The 24,844-nt window shown below is 41.8% G+C and overlaps 1 protein-coding gene across 1 annotated transcript in view; it reads left to right on the top strand.

Moving 5' to 3' along the window:
* The first annotated feature begins 384 nt into the window (after positions 1 to 384).
* PLEKHG7 (pleckstrin homology and RhoGEF domain containing G7) overlaps positions 385 to 24,844 on the top strand; it is a 30,219-nt gene continuing 5,759 nt past the window's right edge. Inside the window, exons 1-14 of the mRNA XM_063133804.1 lie at positions 385 to 727; positions 3,559 to 4,231; positions 6,295 to 6,320; positions 9,261 to 9,397; positions 10,224 to 10,264; positions 11,380 to 11,481; positions 11,691 to 11,840; positions 13,236 to 13,331; positions 15,300 to 15,395; positions 17,664 to 17,777; positions 20,068 to 20,239; positions 20,652 to 20,767; positions 21,655 to 21,748; positions 23,737 to 23,816. Of these exons, the coding sequence (XP_062989874.1) occupies positions 3,581 to 4,231; positions 6,295 to 6,320; positions 9,261 to 9,397; positions 10,224 to 10,264; positions 11,380 to 11,481; positions 11,691 to 11,840; positions 13,236 to 13,331; positions 15,300 to 15,395; positions 17,664 to 17,777; positions 20,068 to 20,239; positions 20,652 to 20,767; positions 21,655 to 21,748; positions 23,737 to 23,816 (1,875 nt within the window). The 5' untranslated portion in view covers positions 385 to 727; positions 3,559 to 3,580. The remainder of the gene's footprint in view (positions 728 to 3,558; positions 4,232 to 6,294; positions 6,321 to 9,260; positions 9,398 to 10,223; positions 10,265 to 11,379; positions 11,482 to 11,690; positions 11,841 to 13,235; positions 13,332 to 15,299; positions 15,396 to 17,663; positions 17,778 to 20,067; positions 20,240 to 20,651; positions 20,768 to 21,654; positions 21,749 to 23,736; positions 23,817 to 24,844) is intronic.

The raw sequence follows: 24,844 nt of genomic DNA, 5'->3' as shown, positions 1-24,844 counted from the left end.
CATACTTAGATGTACAAGCTAGCTATTATCAATATAGTTAGGGGGAAAATTGTGTCTTAGCATCATACTGAATGGAGAATTTATAAAGGGGGTTAAAGGAAGTTCTTGAAGGGGGATTTTTAAAGGATGTCATTTTTAAGAGCATGAGAAACTTCTTTGTGTTAACAGACAGCAAGGAGAAGTCGCAACGGAGAGGACGAGCTGTTCTAGTTGTGCATTTATTCACAAAGGAAAGTCACAGTGGCTGAAATCTCCCCTGACAACACGATCCTTGATGCCCTTTCATCTGTTTTTGTTTCTCCCCTAAGTGCAGCTAATTTGCCAAAACAGTGATCCCCTAATCTGGATAGAAAAATTAAAAATTGGGAGGCAAAGGGGAATTAAGCAAACATTTCTCAAGAGCAAAGATCATCAGTTATGTATTAAGGCAGATCATGTTACCTTCTGTAAACTAGCTTGTTGTTACCACTTCCCTCTGGACTGTTGAGATAAAGAAATCCCATGGAAACATACAAAGAGGAAAAACAAGTTCCCCATTCTTGCATTCAGAAAGGAGGCTTGGGAAGAGGACAGAGGAGTTTCTGCGCTTAAGGCTAAAAAGGCAGTAAAGACACCCGAAGACTCAGCAGTGGTTCTAAGCAATTTCCACGTTATTTATCTTGTGCAGGATGTCAACCCCCTAGAAACTGACAGTATTAGTTGTACCCTTGCATCTGCTGTTTAAACGGTAAGTAATGAGCTAGCATGAGTAGCAGAGCGTTATCAGATGACACTCTCTGAAAACGTCATTGTCTCGTCCTCCTTTTTGTAGAATTTTGTTAATTAGCTTTTGTATGTCTTTCGGGTTCGTGGTATAATTAACTCTCAAAATCCAGTCAAATCAAAGTACTTTAAGGTGATGTGCAATACAATCCTAGGTGTATTTACTCAGAAATCAGCCCAACACTGTTCAACGGTTGCAATCTCTAAATATACTTACTAGAGAGTAAGTCCTGTTGAAGTGAGGGGGGGGCTGATTTCTGAATAAACATTGCACTTTGAGTGAATTTCAGAGGGCAAATTTGAACCAGGGCATTCAGGATGGCTACCTTAGCCCTAATATGCATGTTGCTACCCCAAGCATGTGCAGAGTGCTACCTCAAGCATATGCAGAGCAAGGGCTGAGTTACCCTAACCCCATCTGCAATTAGGGTTTGATTTAGGCTGACCATATGAAAAGGAGGACAGGGCTCCTGTATCTTTAACAGTTGTATTGAAAAGGGGATTTCTGCAGGTGTCATTTGTATATATGGAGAACCTGGTGAAATTTCCTCTTTGTCACAACAGTTAAAGCTGCAGGTTACCTGCCCTCTTTTAAAATGGTAACTCTAGTATAGCTCCTGCAGCTTTAACTGTTGTGATGAAGAGGGAATTTCACCAGGTTCTCCACATATACAAATGACACCTGCTGAAATTCCATTTTCTATACAACTGTTAAAGATACAGGAGCCCTGTCCTTCTTTTCATATGGTCACCCTAGTTTGATTCATCTTTTTCTCAGCGTTGGCTAATCTCTCACCCCGTCCCATCCCAAATCCCCCAGCCTGTTGGGACATGCTTCTGTGCTCACGCTCTCCTCACAGGCTAGTAGACAGCCACTTGGTTACATGCTACAGGTGTACATATCCTCCAAATCCCAGCATAATGAAGACTCTTCTCTCTTCCCTCAATGTCTTTCTCCTTTTCCTCCATTCCTTCCTTGCATGTATTTTGATTTCCAGTGCTCCCTCTGGCTTCTGGGATGGATGGATAGAACGTGCCTACCTGCCTATGAGCATGGTTGGTGTTGGGGCTGCTGCATCTCCTTCCATCTCTGTGATGGAGCCCAATGGCTGCTGAATGGGTTTCTTCTATCTAGATGGTTGGGGGTGGGGAGGAGAAGAAGGAACAGAGGAGGAAAACAAAAGGAAAAGCAAAGAAGAACAATCCCTTTGCCAAGTAAGACTGGGGTTGCAAATGGTTAATTCCTAAAGGAAAACATTGCAGGGTTCAGGGTTTTTTTAGGAAGCTGCTAACTTAAGCTATAGTGAGGTATAGAAATAAATAAATAAATAAACAACCAAACATTCCCTCGGCTCTGAACTGACTTCAGGCATGAAAGGAAGGAATTTGCAAGTACCCATGCTGTGTTTTTCGTAAAGGGAGGCTATTTTTCCCCACCAAGCTCCTACAAAGCTGTGCAGCTGTGAATAGCCACACAATTTATTTGTAAAACTGTATTTCCGCACACGTGTGCATGCAGTTAACAGACTTGGACGGGGGCGGGGGGATCACCTTGAAATGGCAGCCTGGCCTCCCACTTCTCCGGCAAGTGTAGCACGGTCTGTGGCATGCGTTCCCGCTATAATCACATGATGAAACACATGTGCCCTTTCAAAGTCCTGCTTCTCTTGCAATAACGCTATACTTTAGGAACGTAAGAAGCTACCTTATACTCTGAGCCAGGACATGGGTCCATCTAGCTCAGAATTGTTGATGCAGACTTGCAGCAATGGCTTTCTTGGGTTTCAGGCCGGATTCTTTCCTAGCACTAACTGCAGGTGCCAGAAATTGAACCTGGGATCTTCTGCATGCAAAGTCTGTGGTCCCAAATTGCATTGTAAACACTGTGGAAACTGCTGTATTCATTAAGGCAGCCTTCCCCAACCTGTTGCCCTCCAGATGTTTTGGACTATAACTTCCATTAGATTCAGCCAGCATGGTCAATAGGTAGGAATGCTAGGCACTGTAGTTCCAAATGTCGGGGGGAAGTTAAAAACATAAGAGGAGCCATGCTGGATCAAACTAAGAGTCCATCTAGTCCAGCCTTCTGTTCACCCAGTGGTCAACCAGCTGCCTGTGGGAAACACACAAGCAGGACATGAGTGCAATAGCACCCTCCTGGTTGTGTTCTCCAGCAACTGGTATAAAGATTGGGGAAGGCTGCACTAAGGTGTGTGCGCACAGCACAGTAAATGCATTTGAAAAAAAAGGAACTGGTACAATGTGCCTCAGAAACAAAAGAGGCTCCAGTGTAGATCCTACTTTAGTCTGCATAGAAGTGCAAACTTTGTGGGTTTTATACTCAATAAACCAATACAGTGCCAGGAAAATATCTAACTGGATCAGTCCAAACTAAATAGCTTACACAGAGTAGATATCCTATATGGCTACAATGGTATAAAAATGGTACAACATTCAGAAATCATTAACTATGACATTTTTATGAACAATTTTAGGGAGCAATTCATTTTGAGCAGCAACGGTCACAAAAAATAAGCTATCAGCTATGTAAGAAGGAAAACTCCTCATATTAGTATCTCTGGAAATTCTGCACTCCATTGTTTCCTGGAGAGTAATTTTTTTATGCTGGCTGTAAAGCTACTTCAGAGAAATGAAGCCTCAAATGATTTTCAACAGCAGTTGAATAGTTGTTCAACAAAGGTATAAGGTGGTATACAGTGTTTTGAAAACAAATGGTAAGAGATGCTGACTGTGGGAATGAAAGCTTTACTCTTATTTCTGTTCTAATGGCTATAGATGGTTTGGCTGTGAATAAAGGATGCAAAAAGTGGAGTGTGAATTTTCTTTTGAGGTGGAGGAAGTAACGTACATAGAAGAACAATGTCCGAATCTTCAGGGAACTGAACCATGGAAAAACAGTTTGAATCTGATAGTAAAGAGTGACACGGGAAGCATTGACTTCTCATCCTGTGACACCTCAGCCCCAAAAGGCGCAGCAAAAAACATGTGCCCTAACAGCATCGCCAGAAGGCGGGGCGTTAGCGATAACCCACACCTATTGAAGATTCCATCCTTGGAGCATGACGATGGTGACATCATACCTTACCAATTTAATAGACATGCTCCAGGAAGGATTTCGACTTCTCCAACTCTGAGGAGGCTGAGAAGCAGTAGACCATCAATTGCTCAAGTGTTTCCACTCCAGGATGGCTCAGAAAGCTCAAGAGTGGGCAAGCAGATGCAGCAAATGGACTCTTTTCTTCCTGTTTGTCAAAGTCATCCATCATGTTCTCAGCATTGCAATTCCTCCTCATACTCTGCACCAACTCCAAGAGAAAGCTCTACATTGGTTGAACCCATATCACAACCTAAAGATGAGTACAGTGATGATCAAACACTGGAGAACAATGGGGACAACCACTCTTCTTTCCTCTCTGAAGGAGAACCCAATTCTAAGGCATGTGTTCAAGTAAGTAATGGCCTACAACAAAAAGATGTGATTTTTCTTTCCATGGCTTGGCATGTGCTTTTTTTTATTGCTTCACGTTTACTAAAGGCTGGTGTAATAAATCAAGCCATTGCCACTCTTAGATTTAAGTAGAACTTGATCTGGCATGTGACATCCTAGGCCATATCCAATTAAGCCAGACTACCTGGATTTACATCAGTTTGGTCCCATTGGTTCAAGTAAAATGATATAATGTTAAATTGAAATAATTTACCTTAATGGGATTATCCATTGGCTCTTATCCATTGGACTATTACCTGTTCTTATGCTATTTATTATATTGCATTGAATTCTTTTAAATACTTGTACTGTATTTTATATTTTTAACCTACCTCACAGGGTTGTTGTTGTGAGGATAACATGAAGAGAAGAATGATTATGTATGCTGCCTTGGGTTCCTTGGAGGAAAAAGGGCGGGATATAAATGTAATAAATAATAATAACAACAACAACAACAACAACAACAAGTGTTTTAAAATACCATTTTAGTGTTTTAACTGGTTGTAATCTTCCCAGAGAACACTAATTATTGAACAGGTTAGAAATATACTAAATCAATCAATCAATAAACAATTAAAATAAATATTAGAATTAGATAAAATTAGTTAATTTTTAACCATGTATTTTGGCTGAACTGGATTGTGAGCATGCTGAAACGTCTGTCAAAAAAGAAATTGCCAAGAACCCAGGAATAATTTGGCATCTTCATACTCCCCTTTTGAGTAAATGTGAATCTAAATTTTCTGACATAGCTGTTTCAGACACAGGAAAGACGTGTGATGACAATCAAGCTTTTGTAATGTGGGGGATGACCCTGAGCAAGCTATGAAATGACCTGGGCCCTGGGTATTTCAGGAAGCACCTACTCCCTTGTGAGCCCACTATAGTTTAAGGTCAGCTAAGAAGGCCTTTAGCCTTCCTTAGGTATACAAAAACTTACAGCAATTGTCCCAGCACAAATGCAGTGAATGATAATTCTGAGTGCAAATAGAAATACTGTATTATTGCTTGTTTGCAACTTTGCAGTTAGCCCAATGTTTCTCTGATTCCACAAGATGCTGGACAGATCAGTAATCTTTTGTAGATACCTCCAAATCGCAGGACAAGCACGAATGCCAGCTTATAAATTGCACAATAACAACAGAAATATAACAAACACCAGAGATACCAAAAATGATAACCCCCATCCCCTGGCAATTCAGCTATACACAAATCAGTGGAGGTTCAGAAGCACATTGGATAGTTTCTTTAGAACCCTGACTGGTTCCAACTGAAACCCAGAATAGATTCACCACCCCATTGGCATCCGAGCCACCAGGTTCCACTGACACAAATATTAGTTCAGTTTACCTTATACAAGGTGATAAGAGCCCAGAATTATCCAACAGTTCTCCAGCATTCAACTTCCCAGCAGAAGAAGCTGACTTTTTCCCCTCTTACTTCTCCCACTTGCAAAGGACTCCTCCCCTAAGAGATGAAACCATCCAGTTCACAAGGATAGTTCACTGAGACTAGCTCTCAGTGGCCAGGCCAGGAGTTGGAGGGGGCAGATTTCATCACCGCCACTACCGCCACTACATTAATATCAGTGGGAGGGCTGGCATAGTTTGGGGGCCTTTGGGGGGATTTCAGGGAGCAAGAGGGTGGAGCGTCCTCCAGAGCTTCAGCCATTCCAACAAATCCCCACCCCACCCTTAGAATGTCCTATTTTGCCCAGCAGTGGTGGTTGGACATTCATGCCTGCAGACCTTTTTGCGGGGGTATTGGGGATAGGGGGAGTTATCACTGCCATAACTACCGTCCTGCTGGAGGGTCTCCCTCTCCGCCAACGGAACAGCACTTACTCTGCTTTCTATGCCCCTCCTGGCCAAATGCCAGCTGTAGGACTGCATCCTTCATTGAGAAATTATTAATGTTCAAATTTATCCTTGTAGTTCCTTCTTGCAGTAAGACCATGTGAGATGCAAAATGCCAGACTGTTTCCTTTCCTAAAGAGTAATGTGTGATGCCTCACTTTATTTCAGGAACTAGATCTACATAAACCTCATAGGTATGTATGTGGTTTATCATATTCCTTAAAAAAAACAAAGAAAAGAAACAACAATAGCAATATATTATTTTCTCTTTTTAGTGAAGTCAAGTGTAAGCATGACATAGTCACCGTGCCTAACAAGATCAGTTCCGTTTAAATTTAGGGAACCGCTGCTGAAAAGTTCTATGACTGAGTTGTTTATCATCTGTCTTTGTTAGCGAGACCTGCTTTACAGGTTGCCTATCGGCTCTCCAGCAGGCCCAGCTATTCTAGTCCAGCCTTTCAAGTTGGGTTGTAAAGAGCTGTGACACAACAGCTTCGAATTGCTAGTAAGCCTCGGCCTCTTGAAAGCTGATTCGGGAAAGCTGATCCTTATGTTAGGAATAAGGAATGTACAGTTCTATGGTGTGACCACACCTAGAATACTGTGTACAGTTCTGGTCACCGCACCAGATTATGGAGCTGAAAAAAAGGGCAACTAAAATGATTAAGGGGTTTGGAGCATCTCCCCTATGAGGGAAGGTTACATCAACTGGGATTGTTTTGCTTGGAAAAAAGGAGGGTAAGGGGAGACATGCTAGAGGTGTAAAAAATATGCATGGTGTGAAGAATGTGGATAGGGAAACATTTTTCTCCCTTTCTCATAATACTATAACCCTGGGTCATCCCATGAAGCTGATTGGTGGGAAATGCAGGACAAATAAAAGGAAGTACTTCTTACACAGCACATAGTTAAATTATGGAACTCGCTACCACAAGATGTAGTGATGGCCACCAATTTGGATGGCTTTAAAAGGGGGTTGGATAAATTCCTGGAGGCGAAGGCTTTCAATGGCTACTAGCCCTGATAGTTGTGTACTATCTCCAATATTCGAGGCAGTAAGCCTGTGTGCACCAGTTGCTGGGGAACATGGGTGGGAGGGTGCTATTACACCATGTCCTGTTTTGTTGGTCCCTGGCCAACGGCTGGTTGGCCATTGTGTGAGCAGAGTGCTGGACTAGATGGACCCTTGGTCTGATCCAGCATGACACTTCTTCTGTTCTTAATATGCTCCATTTTGTTTTGATCTTTTTTTAAAAAAAGAACTTGATATAATCAGCAAACAGAAAGGTATGCATACCATGACCATTCTGAAGGCAGATCTACCCAAGCGCAAGGCATGAGGCGAAGTACTGCTGCAAATATAGATGTATACATAGATAAGCAAGGCTTTTACGTAGAGTGACTTTCCGAATTTGGGGAAACTTTAGTGAAAGTAAGAACTGCCATGCTGGGTAAGACCAATAATCAGTGGAGGCTGGTGGCTCCAATGCCAGTGGGGAGGTGAATCTGCCCTAGGTCTCAGTCAGAACTTTACAGGAGCTATCCAAGGTTCTGACTGAAACCTGGAGTGGAGCACTTTAGACAGCTCCTTTAGAATTCTTAAGCTCTTCTGATACATCATCCCTGAAAAAGGAATGGAAAGCGAAGCACTGTAACTTCTGTCATACATTCACCTTAACTCCAGTATCAGAGGCAGTAAGCCTATGTACACCAGTTGCTAGGGAACATGGGCTGGAGGGTGCTGTTGCACTCATGTCCTGCTTCTGGTCGACAGCTGGTTGGTCGCTGTGTGAACAGAATGCTGGACTAGATGTACGCTTGGTCTGATCCAGCATGGCTCTTCTTATGTTTTTAGAAATGTAATCATCACACCCATCGGTGTGGTGGAGTAGAAAGTAGGCTTACATTCAGAGGGGTCCCATAAACCTCTCTTTTGTTTTTTATTTTATTGCTTCCATTGTTGCTGGTGATGATTTTTGTAGCTTTTTTATATACATAAAGCACAAAATTAGATGTGGTATGTCCACTGAAATCATTGGGTGTGATGAGTTTACCTGAATCTGTACAAGACTGAAAGCAAGGCTGGAAAGCACAGGCACAATAATCGTATTTGTGGGGCACATTGATCAAACACTTTGATGCATCCAGTGATCAACAAAATTCATTCTTTCTAGTAAATCTTAAAGTATAACATGTCGCATAAGCCCTAAAGTTTCAGAATGCATGGTAACCTGTTTGTGATCTGAAATTGCTTATAACTGACAGTGTGAAATATCAGTTTGTTGTTAAGGTTGACTAAACACAGCACATATTTGCTTTTTCCAAACCCTAAGCAGTATTGACAGTCAACAAATCTACAATGCTGATACTGACAGGGTTTCTTTCCATTCCTTTCTGTTCATTTGCAATATGAATTTTCTAAGTGTATATGCAAATAATCCTCTAGGATTATTTGAGTAGGCTGAATTAATCCATTATATTAGTTGTGTGTTTTTTTTCAGTTATCACATGATAACCTGAACATGTGAAATTACTATCACATGGTCATTCACCATAGGCCATTGTCTTCTAGAATGCAAGTAATTTGTGCAACAATAGTAGCAAACTATCATAAAGCACTTCTTCACGAGGCACTTACTGTGTGCTTATGATGGTGACTCACAGTTTTGTAGGTATTTTACATGACATCGTCAACCTCCGGGGCCTCACCCATGCTTTCTGGCCATTTTAGCAACTTTATTCTCAATGCAGAAAAGGTGATGAGATTTTATCATGCTTTGAATTGTGATAAATTTCCGGTGAATTTCTGTAACATATAGAACTTGCCCTGAAAGAAAAAAATCCAGGTGAAACCACATGAAAAGGAGCCAATCTTAATCCTGCAAGGAATACAGAAGCAGAAGCCCTAGTAAGGATGTGGGATTTTAGTTTCATGTAGAAATGCCCATAGGCTGGCTATCATTTAAACATGTAACATGAAATTGACAATTTTAATACTCAGATTATTAATGCAGGGGTGTTTGGGTGGAAAATAAACTCAAGGCTTGTGTTTTCCGATTTCATTAACAGTGACCATCTCCTGAATATCCTTTCTTGGAAGTAGTAATGCTCAAATGTTTGTGCTTCCCTTGCAGTCAATACAACTCTGCAGAACGCAGGCATAGCTCTGTGGTGGTGAGTTTGCCTGGACTTGAGATGTTCCCAGGAGACCTGCTGATATCAGACAGTGCAGCAAAATTCCTGTACCATTCAGCATCACTGCAAAATTCAGGTCAGGGATGGAGAGGATATGGGTGGACTTTAAATCTAAGAACAGCTTGTGTGGCTTGTGCACTGTTGACACTTAGAGCTTTTGTACACGAGGATCTTAATTGACTGCTAATCCACCATATCTACTTTCAGTTTCATCACAGAATTGAGATCCGAGCACTACACAATGAGTGTTCCCTTACTTGCTTTTCCACTGAATAACCTCTAGGTGGTGCTGTAGTATAGCGGAATAGCACAAATACACATGAGGAAACTGCACTTTCTTTCACTTTCACAATTAAATGCCGTATTTTTCCCTGCTCTAAAAAAAGCTTGCCAAAAGTGCTTGTTAGACACAGAAGAGAGACTGGAGGGTCACAACGTTGTCTAAAGAACCTGTAAACAACTATGGGAATGACAAGCACACAATAAATGGCTCATGTAGAAAAGCCCTATGTTAATTTATTTTCAGTTCCAACCTTGATTTTGGGCAACCACAGCAACAGCCTCCTGTGCCCCATCCTCCAATGTTCAGATGCCCCCCTCCTCCAGAAAGCCTATCTGGGGGAGACGGGGGTACAGCTGGCTGGAGGGACAAGGAAACGTTCTTTCAATTAACTTATTTTAGGATCCAAGACACCCTGTCTTCCAGGCAGCTATGTATGGCTTCTGTCTATCAGGACAACATTCATAAGAATTTTAAGGGCAACACTGTCTCTGTGTACATAAATGTTATTGAAATAGATGTCACTGCCTTTATTTTTTTATTTTAATGGGCTCAAATTGTCTATGGAAGACCTTTTGGTCATTTTAGCTAACAAAGCCCTTGTTTCTGTTCCATACCATAGAATCCAAAAAGCCCTGGTGGCCATTTGCTAAAAAAGGAATGGTGAGTATCCTGCAAGTTTTCTCCACCCCACCGCACACCAGCCCAACCCTAGTTGATATTGATACAGACTGAAATATTGAAGCATTGGTTGGGCTCCACCAGCAACCCCCTCAGCTGCTTTTTAGCATTTTCCCCCTTCCTATCTCTTATGCGTACGTTCTGTGCACAAAATCTCTCCTTGCGTGCTCCTTCCCGTGCATTCTTCTTAGGAAGATATTTGGAGTTGCTGATGGACAGGGTTTGGAAGGTTGTTTTAAATCACAAATGGCCAGATAGAAAGTTACATTCAAAGAACAATTCAGCTGATGTTTGAGCCGCGCACAAGCCTAGTTCCAACATCTTAGCCGCCATTACAGTGCCTGTGCTCCAAGTAGGTTGCATGGACACACATGTTGTGTCACGCCAAGGCCTTGCGTGGCTCTAATTTTTCACTCTGGCACCACAGGAGTAGGCGTACTGCCATGCCCAGGGTGGATTGGATACAAACTCCCCACTGTAATTAAGGTTACAGTTGAGTGATTCTACTGCATTCAAAACACTAGGAAAAGCTCTGTACATATTCTAAACCAGATGTGGGCAACCTTTTTTTTTCCCCTGTGGAGGGCTGCATTCCCTCATGACTATCTGTTTGCAGGCGCATATTGGCAGTGAGCAGGCCTAAAGTGGGCAGCACAAAGGCCAAAAGTGGGTGAATCACCCATTTCCTCTTTCTGCCACTCCCTTTTCTCTTTCTCGCTTCCCACCTAGGAGGTTGCTCCTGCCAAAGGTCCAAACCAATCACACGCAGAGGGCTTTTGAAATTAGACTGGGAGCCACATGAGACCTAGGCCCACAGGTTGCCCAGTCATTATAAACACAAAGTATTGGTATAACCACTTCTCACCACAGCGACACACATATTTTTCCATGTTAGTCTTGACTGACCCACTAATTCATTCTACTTTATTTTGGATCTATGCACCATACTTATTGACAATCATGTTATTTTTTTCAAAAAAAAATCATATGCATTCATAATGTCATCCATCATTGAGAAAGAATCTCCATTTCCCCCCACATTTAAATGTATGACAATAGATTTCATGAATTAACATGTAAATTCTATCTTTAAACAGAGTAAAGACAAACAAAAACAAATATCAGACCTGGAAAGTTGTCTTTCTACTGTAACCATCAAGATGTCAGACTGTAGCGGCTATGAATTTCACTGCGTCAAGGTACAGAAACACTTCTAGATCTTTTCTATCGATCCTCATTTTTATCTTCCTGTTTTGATTTCCTTTAACTATAATATGTAGAGTACCAATAATTTCATTATTATACTATATGAGGTTTAACACTATAACCCAAAACAAGAGTACTTAATACCAACAGTGGTCTCAGGAATTAAAAGATGATGGAGAATATTTGTATTCTCAACCGACAGGATAAAACGTGGCAGGAAATCATGGAGATGCATCAGCTTGAGCCAAGAGCCACTGGTGATCATTTAGACACAAAGACGAAAGAAGCAGTGTGGGAACTCTTCACAACTGAATGCACATACTTGCTTGATCATCTTCTGGTTCTCAAAATGGTACGTTTGAATTTCAGAACCATTCCCTCACCTGTGGCATGGCAATAGCTGCCTGTTTATCTAAGCGGGAGGTAGCTTCATGCAACCATTTATTCCCAGAGGAGGTGGCTTTTTACAGCCTTTAGAGACAATTCAGCATATACTCCTGTGACCAATCAAAGAGAGCCTGGCAAGACTTAAAGATAAGGCCAAAGATTAAATAGTGCACTGAACCAACCAGCAATGGCACCCAAAGTTATCTCTTGTTTGAAAATAAGATCACACGAAACTGTAATAAGAGTCTTTGCTCCACTGACAGTTCTTGTCTTGCATTCTCAGCTTTAGTTTCACAGTCCTTAGCGTAACTGGCTTCTTTCGCTATAATGCCTTCTTCTGTTTTCACTTCTACATTTGCCAGCTGGCTTCTAAGCTATCATCAGAAGTCAAGATACATGCATGCACTTGGAGTAAAAGAAACCTTACACATACTTAAAGGGGGAAGTGTGTTTAGTTAAAGCCAGAGCTTCCTCTAGAACTGAAAACCCTTGAGAAAAATTCCGTGCTATTCTGAAGAGCTCTCATCATTCCCTTTAAAGACGACATGAGTTCTATACAATCACTTGTGATATATCAAGCATGGGGAACCTTTGGCCCAAGGTTTTCATATGCCCATGAAAGATCTTGATACGGCCCATGAGGAGTTCCCATCTGGTCTGCCAGCTTGTCTCCCTGAATCCACCTTTCTCCCCTGGCACCACCCCCTATCCCCAGGCTCCTCCCCTGACCAAAATCTCTTCTCTCTAACTTTCACCACTGAACTGTATTTCAATTTAAGGAAAATCCCTATTGCTGCTGATGGAGGCTTTTTAAAAGCTTATTTGCAGCATGGGAAGGATTTTTGGGAGTGGGGGTGTCATTGCTAGGGAGGGAGGGCTCACTAATTATCATAATAATTATGATCGCCTAGCTGCCATTTTCCATGCTTTAGTAACCTCTCCTTTGGATTACTGCAATGTGGTATACATGGGGCTGCCTTTGAAAATGGTCCAGCAACAACCCTGAGTAAGGACTTGCCAATATGATCACTTTACAGCAGTGCTTTATGATCTGCACCTGCCACCAGTGTGCTTCCAGGCCCAGTTCAAAGTGCTGGCATTAACCTATAAAGCCCTAAATGTCTTGGAGCCAGGTTATTGCAGTCAGAACTCTCTGACTGTGAAGCTCCTTGGATAGCTCCTTTAGAGTTCTGAGTGGTTCTGACTAAAACCCGGAGTGGATTCACCACCCCACTGGCATTGGAGCCACCAGCCTCTGCTGGTAAGGAATGCTTTCATGAAGCAAGGGAACCTGTAGCAACTGTGAAGTTCTGGGATTCAGAGAAGAAATAATTAACTGAGATTTACTATTTTTTCAAAGATATTTATGGATACATTAAGGTACCTGCAAAGCAAGGAGTTCCTCGCCGATGTAGACACTGGGCTGCTTTTTGCAAACTTGGAAGAACTGAATCAGGTGACAAAAACAAGTCTTAAATGACAGATTGACAGTAAACTATGGGTATCTGCACAGGGACATGCCATGCTATTTGATTAAACATGATTGTTAAATAATTAAAAGAACAGTAGTAATAGGACCTGCTTATTTAAATAATCACTTTGGGGGAAATGAGACATATAAAATACGTGAAATTAGGCCCCTGGTGCATTTGCCTAAAAGCAGCTGCAGATAGGCTCTGAGCCAAGCTTGGCCTTCAATTACACAGCGTGCAGGCCATGGGTGACAGTCTGAGACAGTGAAGCGGTGTGTGCTGGACATGTTTGACATCTGTCTTATGAGGTTCCAGAAAATATTTTTTCTGTCTGTTCATGCTTAACTAGCTGTTACGCTACTCTGTTTAGTGGCAGGCTAGAAAAAGACCCAGAGCTTTCCATCTCTGACAGTTCAGAAGACTTAGCACTCATAGTCTCCACCTTGCAAGGAGACATTATTCTTTATAAATCACTTTCATTCTGTTTCAAGTCGTGTCCCAAGGCTGCAGTGCACAAGCACACTGGTGCGTGGGATTGGATGGCGGGGTCCCAGCGCAAGTGCCGTGATTAATGGATCGAGGCAGAACTGGGACCTGGTCTCAACAAAGCAGGAGTCATTTGCACTGCTGTGCCAGTGGCTATCCCAGCACATCACAGCCATCAGACTGCATAGAACTTTCACCACATTGTGGTAGGCGGTTGTGTGGGTGTTATGGGTGAGGATGGGTGTATGCTAGGGATGTGCTCCGCTTCTAATCAGACCAGCGAATTAGAAGCGGAGCGGGGTGCTTCGCCTGCCCTTAAGGCGGAGGCGAAGAGGATTGGGGGGCCGGCGGAGCGTGGCGAAGAGGATCGAGGTGAAGGCAGATCCTTCGCCTCGATCCGGAGCTCCGCCGGAAAGGTAAGTGGGGTTTACCGGGCCCTGCCGCTGTCGCTGTCGCCCATGCGGCGACAGCGGCAGGGCCCGGTAAACCCCCCCACCCTCCTCTCCCTTACTTGCCTCTGTCCGCGGCCCGTCGGCGTCTTCAATTGAGCCCGCGGTTCAACCAGGAAGTCTGGGCCGCTTGCGGCCCAGACTTCCTGGTTGAACCGCGGGCTCAATTGAAGACGCCGACGGACCGCGGACGGAGGCAGGTAAGGCCCCCCCTCCCCCTTGGTCCCTTACCAGGCTCTGCCGCCGTCGCCGCACGGGCGGCGATGGCGGCAGGGCCCGGTAAACCTCCCGCCCTCCTCTCCCGGCCTTACCTGGCGCCACTCCCCTTCACTGTGGAGCTCCGATTCGGAGCCGGAGCTCCGCGGCGAAGAGGAGCAGAGTATGGGCGGAGCGGCGCGGAGCAGGCCGATCCGAAATTTTCGGATCGGCCCGCGGGGCAGAGCAGGGGGTCCGTGCACACCCTTAGTGTATGCAGGATAGGCACAGTCAGGCAGCTGCCAAGGGCCCACACCTCAGGAGGGGCCCACTGAAAAGAGCCCCCTGGACTTTCTCCTCCTCCTCTTCACCATTGAAACCTGCTTGTTTGCCTGCCCCTCGCTCTGGTCCAGACTATGGCAGTGGTGAAAACGAGGAGCAATACATGCCACTGCCTATGTGCCCACTGGCTCTCTTTCTGTCAAGCAAGCAAGTGGTAGCAATAATGAGAAAGAGGAGAAGGAGCAATAACAGCTGGTGAAAATGACCATGAGAAGGGAGACTCACTGAGGGACGAGGCCTGTTGTGCATATCCTGCCCAAAGGAAAATCAAAACCCTGGAGGTGGCACCAAGTGTGTGAATGAGCGTGCGTAGACCCACGTGTCTCTGGCATGTGGCCCCCAGAAGGGAATGGGGCCCTTAGGTTTAAAAACCTCCCCCACCCCTGCTCTAAATCATTGAAGTAGAAGAGTCACTGTATATCTTAAAAGTCAAATGTTGTAACCAAAAGGCATCTTAAATAATGCTCTTTCTCTACCTAGGTGAGCCTCAGTTTTGTGAGCAGTTTCTTTAGCGCTATAGAGGATCACTTTGTCCAACGTACAGCCTCCATAGATTTCACCTCTGTGCTCACAAAGGTAAAAGTAACAACATACATTCTGTAATGGTACTTGGTAATTTGGGGGAAGCAGAAAATTTGAGTTATCCTAACCTAACTTCAGTCTTTACGAGAGACTTGACCCCATTACATCATGTAGCAACAATGTACGTCTAAGACCACCTTGGTTAGACATAATCAAGGGTAAACTGGAGATAAAAGTTAAAATAAGGTGGGAGAGCAGGAGTTGGCTTTCTGTTTGACTTTTTCAAAGATATTCTTTTCTCTGTGTATTTCTATAACAACCTGCTTAGATAACTACTTCATACATCTAATGAAGCATGCTCTGGCTATCAAGAGTTTACATCACAATCCTGTATAGGTCTGCTATAGTTCAATGGGGCTTACTTCCAAGTAAGTAGGTATAGGGTTGCGGCTTGGCAGATCTTCAGTGGGAAAGTGGTGTAATGGTGGACGATCTTCCGCTTCCAAGGCCTAGTTGGCTCATGCTGGACAGGGCAGTTGGTGTGGGGGTGGGGGTTTTCCCACAAAGAGGCCTGGTGGATCTACCCTTTTTTCATTCCATTGAAATGAAGGAGGTGTAATTAACTACTCTAGCTCCAGGCTGTTATAGTTACTGGACATGATCTTGGAGCTTCTCACAGGAATGAAAAGACTTGGATCCCAGCAGATCCAAGGCTGCAGGGCCGGCCTTATCATTAGGCAGAGTGAGGTGGCCACCTCAGGTGGGAGATGCTGGGGTGGGCAGAGTTGTGAGTACCACACAACCTGTCCTGCATACCCTAAGCTAGCTTGCTGTCCTTGGATGTAATAGAGACACTGTCCCATTGACAATATGTGGAATGGGAGAGGGCCTTTTAAGCTTCACTTAAGGCAGCAAAATGTCTTGGGCCAGCCCTGCAAGGTTGCCTCCAATTTGGAGCCTACCATTGGCAGGAACACTGCAAATGGAACACATCCACCCATAGAGCTTTCTGCAGGCGTACTGGGAGATGCCACTGCAGATGTCTCCCCGCCATTTGTGGAGCTTTTCCATCCTGCTAAAAAAAACAGTGCAATTAGACCTTTGCTCTTAGTCATTACACTGGCACAACAAGACTCTGCTTTTGCTGCAAGAGATTAACGTGGCTGCTCCTCCAGAATTAATCATTTTCTTGGTAATGCGAAAGGGTCAGCAGGAGTATGCAGCTAAAATCCCCCAAGAGTCTTTTTGCAAACAAAGAGTACAATGCAGCCCAAGATGAACTATTTTAAACCTCTTTAATTTCATTGGGAGTGAACTGTAGCACAGCATATTTATTCAAACGTAAATCCCACTGAATTCAGTAGAAGTTACTTCTAAGTAAATGTGTACATAACCACAGCCTTAAGCATGCATTAAAATGGGTTTCAAGTGTAGCTGGATCATGCCCAGAGTGTGGTAATCTGCAGTAGGGTAACCATAGGCCCTACTTTAGAGAGGGAAGTCCACTACTTGAAGGTGTCCTCTCTTTGAAGAACAGTAACTGGGGAGGGAACGCCAGGGCCTTGAAGTGCTCCATTGGCAGTTTGCACCTGGACAACAGCTGACTGAGTAGACATACAGGATACCTGGTCAATACATCTTCCCCACTATGGTTAGATGTATTGTATTTCTATGTAAATTATAATAATTATTTCTATATTTGTATCTATATGAATAAATTAGCATGTACAAATTAGAGATATCAGAGAAATCCACAACGAAATCAAATTAGTTTGAATTTCTTTGTATCTGGCCCACAGATTTTTCAGCAGACTGGCTTTTCCCAAGTCTCACAGATGGTGCAGATTTGCAGACCTTTCCCCTGTAGGCTAAAGCATGAAAATGCTCATTTGGAGGGGGCGTATTTGCTGCTTTTGCAAGTGTGAATTTGCGCAAATGTGAATTTGCGCAAATGTAGGAAATTGGAAGAAAATCTAATTCTACCAATCAGCAGACAACAGAACGAATGGCAAAAAGCAAATGAAATGGATTTTACAAAATCCATACATCCCTAATGTAAACTTGTGTCCTTTTTTGCCCTTCTCTTCTTTTCCCATTTTGTCACTTTTCTTCTTTTTTGGCAATACCTAAATGGCTACCCTAATCCAATGTAACAACTATAAATCACAAGGAGATGTTAATAATTTCAAATATCTCTGCCCATATACACAAGCTAAAAAGTTACAGCATAAGTACATGAGTACTATAATATTATGACCAATTAAAGTATGGGGCTGTGTTTTGTCATCTCATGCTCCACATCTCATATGTTTTGTCTTCCAGAATTTCCAAGGGAACTTGTGTCAGAGCCACCAGATATACTGCCTGAATTACACCTCTGCTATCTTTTACTTGGAGAAACTGAAAAAGAGGGAAGATTTTGGGACCTATTTGAAGGTAAAACTAGCATGATATTATGGCAACAGTTTTTAAACATTGGTTGCTATCATAGAAGTACTATTACATTGTACAGAACAAAACATCGCTGATGTAGGAAATACATTTAATATAGGCATCACATTAAACATGACAATCTGTTGCCTTTCCCAGGAAAATGCCTTTTTTTCAGTGTGTGCCCAGTTCGCAGCAATGATTATATTACAATTGAAATTTCCTGCACAGAACTGGGCAATTTCAATTGAGCAGAAATTGCAAAAGGGATTTTCCTGTATATTATTTGATACAGTGTTGGGTGTGTGAACAACCCTTCACTGGGAGTGTGAATAGCCCCCCTGAGTCCCCCCCATTGAGGATCAGAGGGAACCCTCCTGAATGGGGTGTGGTGGGGCTGAAGAAGATGTGGGGATTCCAGAAAATGAGGCAAAGGTGGCACAGCTGGGAGATCACTCATTGGAGGTGCCTCCACCTGATTTTTGTGAATCCCCACATCCCACTCAGCCTAAATATCAGTCTCAAAACAGGGGTGGGTGGGAATACCCCAACCTTCAGAATATGTTTTGGGGAGTTGGGGCATGCCAAGGGGAGGGGAGGAAAGGCATGTTCTGCCAGTCCTTCCACATATTTTCCTGTCCGTAGGGTTGGACTCAAAGATTCCTTTCCTCTGATGGAAGAAACTCTTTCTTTTGGAGGAAGGCAGCCTTTTGTCCATTTTTTTTAATTGTTCACAATGAGTGACACAACAACCCCAATGTTTAAACCATGGATTTGTTGAGGGGCAAACAACCCAAAGTTTGAACCCATATTTTGTTGTTGAGTTGAAACTCTGCATTGTTATGTCTCTCAACAACCCAGAGTTCCAGGTTCAAATGTTCCATCAAGCAACCTAGGGGTAGTGCAACTGCGTGTGAGGTAGTATACTCCTTCTCTCCCAACCATTCATAGGTCAATCAACCCATGAATTGACACTATTTTTATTTATTTATCTATTTACAATATTTATAAACCACTCCATGTCTAAAATAGATTCCAGAAAAGTGAACATAGGAATAATAAAACAATAAAAAGATAAAAAGATTAAAACAGCATATTAAAATTGTTCATTTTCATACAATACCAGTAAAAACCAGGGCCTAATCTACACCAAGCAGGATATAGCGGAATGAAAGTGGTATTTGGTATGCATCAATGGGTCCCAACAGTTGTCAGTGCACTTCAATTCCGCTCTAAAGCTTTAGTTTGGCTCCTGCCTTTTAGATACCGCTTTCATGGTGCAATATCCTGCTTGGTGTCGATTAGGTCCTTGCCATTATCTCAGCATTTCTTAGAATAATCCTGTAAAAATACCTTTTTAAAATCAGTATTAATCAACAATTTTCATTTTGCAGATTGGGGAGGGGGGGTAGGATGATTAGGCTGAGAGTTAGACTGGCTTGACGAAGGCCAAATAATGAGCTCATGGTTAATTTGTTTCCGGAAGACTTAACCATTACATCAGTTATAGTTGGATTGCCCTCCATGGCCACAAATCCATGCTTTTTTAAGAAAGATGAATGCCTCTTACTCTCACATGCTAGTAGCTATATAGAACAGATGCTACAAAGCAGCTCCAATACATTCCCCACATTTGTGATCTGGCAGTCCAAATACAATTGGGTGAACTTGTCCAGATAAAACTGGCTTGTGTAACATGTCCGTGCCCACTCAAGGGCTTTTAAAAGTGTTTCAAAAGAAGAAAAAGAAAAAAATACTATGATCAGATCTTGAAAGGCCTGGTGGATATTTTTGTTGTTGTTTTCTTGTGCAGACTTTGTTCACAGAATTATAACATTTAACCATTATTTCCCTGCTTTTTTGAGGGGCATGATTCATGCTAATTAGATGCTTGGGGATGGGAGTTGATCTACTCCTTAACCTTGGGAACTGGATTGACACCCAGAAAGCATCTGCAATAATGCACTCTGCATCGGGCTACCTTGAAAGTTGTTCAGAAGCTTCTGTTGGTGAAAAATGATCACAGGGGCTAAGTCAACAGAGCATATAGCACCAGTTCTGTACTAGCTACACTGGTTCCAAGTGTGTTTCTGGCCCAGTTTAACATGCCGGTAAGTGTTTTCCAAACATGCATAAATAAATAAAAGTAAGTGTTAGAATTTATTTCAGGCAAGAAACACAACTACTGTTTGTATAACAGATAACTGATCCATGGTATGAAGAATTGTTTTCTTTTTTGTTAAGACAAATGTCTTCCGTGGGCTCTTCTAATATGGTCTTCCTTTGTATTCAATAGTGGTGTGAACACAATGAACAATGCAAACGGCTCCATCTGTCAGAAATGCTTGTTGCACCGTTACACAAACTGACCCGCTATCCCCTCCTCCTGGGGAATATCTGGAAAAATACAGAGGCAGGAGAAAAAGCTGTCATTGGTTCACTCAAGGACAAGGTGGAAAAATCAATACGTGAGTAGCAGAGGGTCAAATCATCGTATCTTTGGGAGTTGTTCCTGGTTGCTCAGCTATAAATACATGAAGACTGTAGTACAAAGGAACGTAAATATGTGAATGCCTTCACTATCTGCAAAAACTGTAACATACAAATCAGCTATAAAATCATCCTTTTCAAACCAGAACAAAACAACACTAAAGAAATAAAAAAGACTCACATTTGGTATAAATAAATATGTTGATCCCCATATTCCAGTATCTACAGAATGTCAGCTTTGACTAGTATTTATCAATATGAAGGGCATTCAATCCTCCATATGGAGACTGGTAATGCCCATAATAATAAGAGGTTCATAAACTGGCACCTTGTAGAAATTTTACTATTTCTAATCCAATTTTGCTGTGCTGTGGTTCATCTGTCTTTCAGGGGATTTGGAAGGGAAAGTGAAATGGCTGGACAATTTCCAAAAATTTAAACAGCTTCAGGAAATTATAATTTGGCCTACACTTTGGGATCAAGACAAAAGATTTTTTGTTCCCGAGGTAAGCAATTTATTGATCAGTATTGAAAATATCCCTTAGGAAAGCTCACCTTGAATCTTTGATTAGTTCTTAAAATATTATAGTGATCCAAACAGTGCCATTCCAGAACAGGTAAGGTTCTTGAATGTTCCAAAGATGCTCTGTACAGGTGCAGGATTTCCTATATACACACCTGTACAGGAACCCATAAAGAAAAACGCAGATCACTTCTCAGGAGCTCCCACACAAATGGGATTGATGTATGATTTCTAGAATCCTTCTCATTTTATGCACTATGCTGTCATCATGGCTGGCAGTGTGACAATTACAACACTAAGTGGAAATAGTCAACATTGATTGATGATGCCTCAAACAGCAAACTGAGCCAAAGAGAGATCAAGCATTGGTTGTATTCAATGTAAGGGCAGCATTACCTATTGTAGCTGCAATATACAACTACAATGATGACTTTTTCTTAATTCACAAGTGCCAATAGCATGTTCAAAGGTTGTTGTTTTTCTATTGTAGAGTTTATATGCATGAGATTTTATACTGGTGGGTTTTGGAAGCGTTTCCAGGGATGTTGGGAAAAGAAATGTCTGCCATTTTTATCCTGTTTTAAATTTTCCTGTTTTTAGATATAGATACAGATATTTTGTTTTAGATTTGTGTACTTTCCTTTCCCTTCCCAAACTGAGCACATATAAGATTTGGTAGCTGTTGAGCATATATCTACACTCCCCACCCTCCCAACACAACGGATATATAGAATAGCTCTGTTAAGGTAGCTGATAGACTATCTAATTTTATTTCTATTGATGGGCAATACATGATTGGTCTTAGTCATACTTTAAATATGAATTCACATCCCATATATTAATTGGTTCTCTTTCTTTCTCCATCACAAGTGTCTCAAGAACATACTAAGGGGCAATCCCAATGAAAACATCTTGTCACCTACAAAGAGATCCCTTGTTCATGAGGGGAGATTAATGCTTGCAGGTAAACATTGCATTTCACATTCAGCAGCTATTCCAGACAAGAAGCAGGATGGAATCATCTCTAAATCTAAAGAGAGAATATGAATGAAAGGTAGACAAAGTGAGACAATGAAACATATGCAAGCAAACCAGCCAGACATTTGAATGATGCATATTTTCTGCATCTGATTCTGAATATTTAATTGGCTAAATGCAGAAGAAATGGATGTAAATGACCATGGTCCAAAATCAGGACACTGAACCAAGGAAAAATGGCCACACCTAAACCCACTGCAATCAATGTGGCTAGATAGCCATTCCTAACCATAATCCTGTTGATTTCCAATGTGATCATCTTTCCATAGAGCAGAGCCAGGGTAATTTCCCTCTGTAACTCATAGGATTTAGCTATCGGCAACAAGTGTGTTTTTAGGTCCTGGTACCAACAAAAAGTTTAGATGATCCTTAATTAAAGGGTTAGGTTGATTAATGCAGCATTTTATTTTAATTACCATCATACATACAAACAAGACGTTGTTCTGTCCCATATGTAACTTTTATCTACCGGTTAAAATTATTCATTTTCATTGCCATCTTGCAAGAGCTTTAGGTTTAAATGTCCAATTACCTCAGACAATTAGACAAAAAGTTACTGAATATTTTCACCACAATTTAGTATTAGTAAAAAAAAACTGAGTAGAATGTTAAGGTGAGTTTTTTTATCTCAGAGAAAAATAATTATATACTAATTTCAATGCAAGCAATTCAGGCTCTGACTAGTATGTGAGATGACTTCCAAAAGGCATCATTTGAGCATGAATGGGCAACCCAAGACATGGAAAGAGAAGAAAGAAAGAAAGAAAGAAAGAAAGAAAGAAAGAAAGAAAGAAAGAAAGAAAGAAAGAAAGAAAGAAATCTTAGCCCTGTTTGTTCTTAAATGGTAATAGTTGTATTTTTAATCCGACAGTAATTCACTCATTCATGAGCAAATACTACATAGGTACGTGTCTCCAAAGGAGATTGCAAACTAAAAAAGAGGGAAACAACAGATGAAGGAGAAAGAATGTGTCAAGATCATGAAGAAGGAAGGAATGTGTGGCCAAATTCAGTTTGGTACTTGGTTACAGTTGGGAATGAGGAACAAAAGGATATATGTGTGGCAGGAATCAAATCTGGATAATGCTTGCCTTTATTTTTAATGGATAGTTAAGATCACAATACAGCTTTGAGCAATTGGTACATAATCATAAGGAGGTAGTAAACAAGTAGATACTACTGACCAGGTTCACACAACAAGATAAACAAGGTTCTCTAATGCATCCAGAGCTATTAATTTGCACCCTGAGAGTGTCTGTACACGAAGGGAAAAAACTGCACCTTGCCATTTTTTTCTTCTTCTGGGGTCTTTCTGCATTGTATACAGCTCCTTTAGATGGTGACCAATGGCAACATGATTTGTAATTATAAACTTCCCCACTTGGCAATGCTCCATAAACTTAAAAGAAACAATGCCATCTACTGACCTATGATATCCTGCAATAATTTTAAATAGTGCATTATTTCTTATCTTTTTTTAATGTGAGATTACTCATGTAGAGAAGCTCTGAGTGACTCCTGTCACTGTACTTACTAACTTCTTTTAAAAACCCAAGAGCAAATTAGCCCATAGTTTACACCTGTGTGGGGGGAGCAGAAAGAACAACATGCCCCTGGACTTCTTTGAACAGCATCTCATCTTCTGTGGATGTGGATGGGATAAACAAACTCTGTACTCTAGGGGCAATGGAAGAAAAAGGTCTTGTCATGAGGTGTTCCAGAAGCATACCCCAAAATACTGTTCCATCTGATAAAACAATCATTCCAAAATTCTGAAACTAGAAAAAAAATGTGCTTTGAATCTTTTAGTTGAATCTTTTAGTTGATGCAATTATGAATTCAGAATATAAAATATTAGTATCATTTTACTCTTCTTCCTACACACCACAGTTTACTTATTTGTTTATTCCTCAGAACATATGAAACTTAATGATGCCTACCTCTTTCTATTTGATGATTTGCTATTGATTACCAAACCGAGCCGGCATAAAAAGGTACATAATGATAATGATAAACATGTTGCAGTTTTATTTATATACGATTTTGGTCCATAGGTGCAGCAAATATTTATGGAGTTATTTTTAAATATTTCTTTTATAGTAAAGATGGTGAGGAAACGGTGATGCATTGCTGGTACAGCAATTGTGTAAACTACAAAGAATTGAGGAATGGGGTACCACAGTTCTGCCAAACTCTTTTGTAGAGTGAGCCCTTCATACAGGGCACATTCTGATAACATTTACAGAGGGATATGGGTCCACAGTTTGCAGACATGTAGCAGTCACTTGTCAGTATACAGTATTAAGAAAAAGAAAAGAAGGGAAGATGACAGCCAACCTCTAAAGTTCAGTCTCAACTTGCTACTGGCCAAACCCTTTAGGAGCAACAGTGACAGGAGATGGCAGCATAAGTGGATGGAAAGGTTGGAGACAGATTGGAGGACGGGGAGTGAAAGATCAGCTTCATTGTTCCTCCCACCCTGCCAGCTTCAGCATGGGAATCTCAGAAGCCACAGGATTGCACCTTAAGGGTAGCTATCAACTATATACCTATGTAATGAGAACATAAGAAGAGCCATGCAGGATCAGAGCAAGGGTCCATCTAGTCCAGCACTGTGTTCACACAGTGGCCAACCAGCTGTTGACCAGGGACCAACAGCACCCTCCCACCCCTGTTCCCCAGCAACTGGTGTATATAGGCTTACTGCCTCTGATACTGGAGGTAGCACATAGCCATCACAACTAGTAGCCATTGATAGCCTTCTCCTATAGGAATTTATCCAACCCCTTTTAAAGCCATCCAAATTGGTAGTCATCAATACATCCTGTGGTAGAGAATTCCATAGTTTAACTATGCAGTGTGTGAAGAAGTACTTCCTTTTATCTGTCCTGAATCTCCCACCAATCAGCTTCATGGGATGACCCTGGGTTCTAATATTATAGCAAATGGAGAAAAATGTCTCCCTATCCACATTCTCCACATCATGAATAGTTTTGTTCACCTCTATGAAGTCTATCCTTAG

Source organism: Elgaria multicarinata, chromosome 9 (assembly GCF_023053635.1).
Source record: "Elgaria multicarinata webbii isolate HBS135686 ecotype San Diego chromosome 9, rElgMul1.1.pri, whole genome shotgun sequence".
NCBI lineage: Eukaryota > Metazoa > Chordata > Lepidosauria > Squamata > Anguidae > Elgaria > Elgaria multicarinata.
The sequence above is the reverse complement of the archived record's forward strand: the minus strand, read 5'-3'. Positions and strand labels throughout refer to the sequence as shown.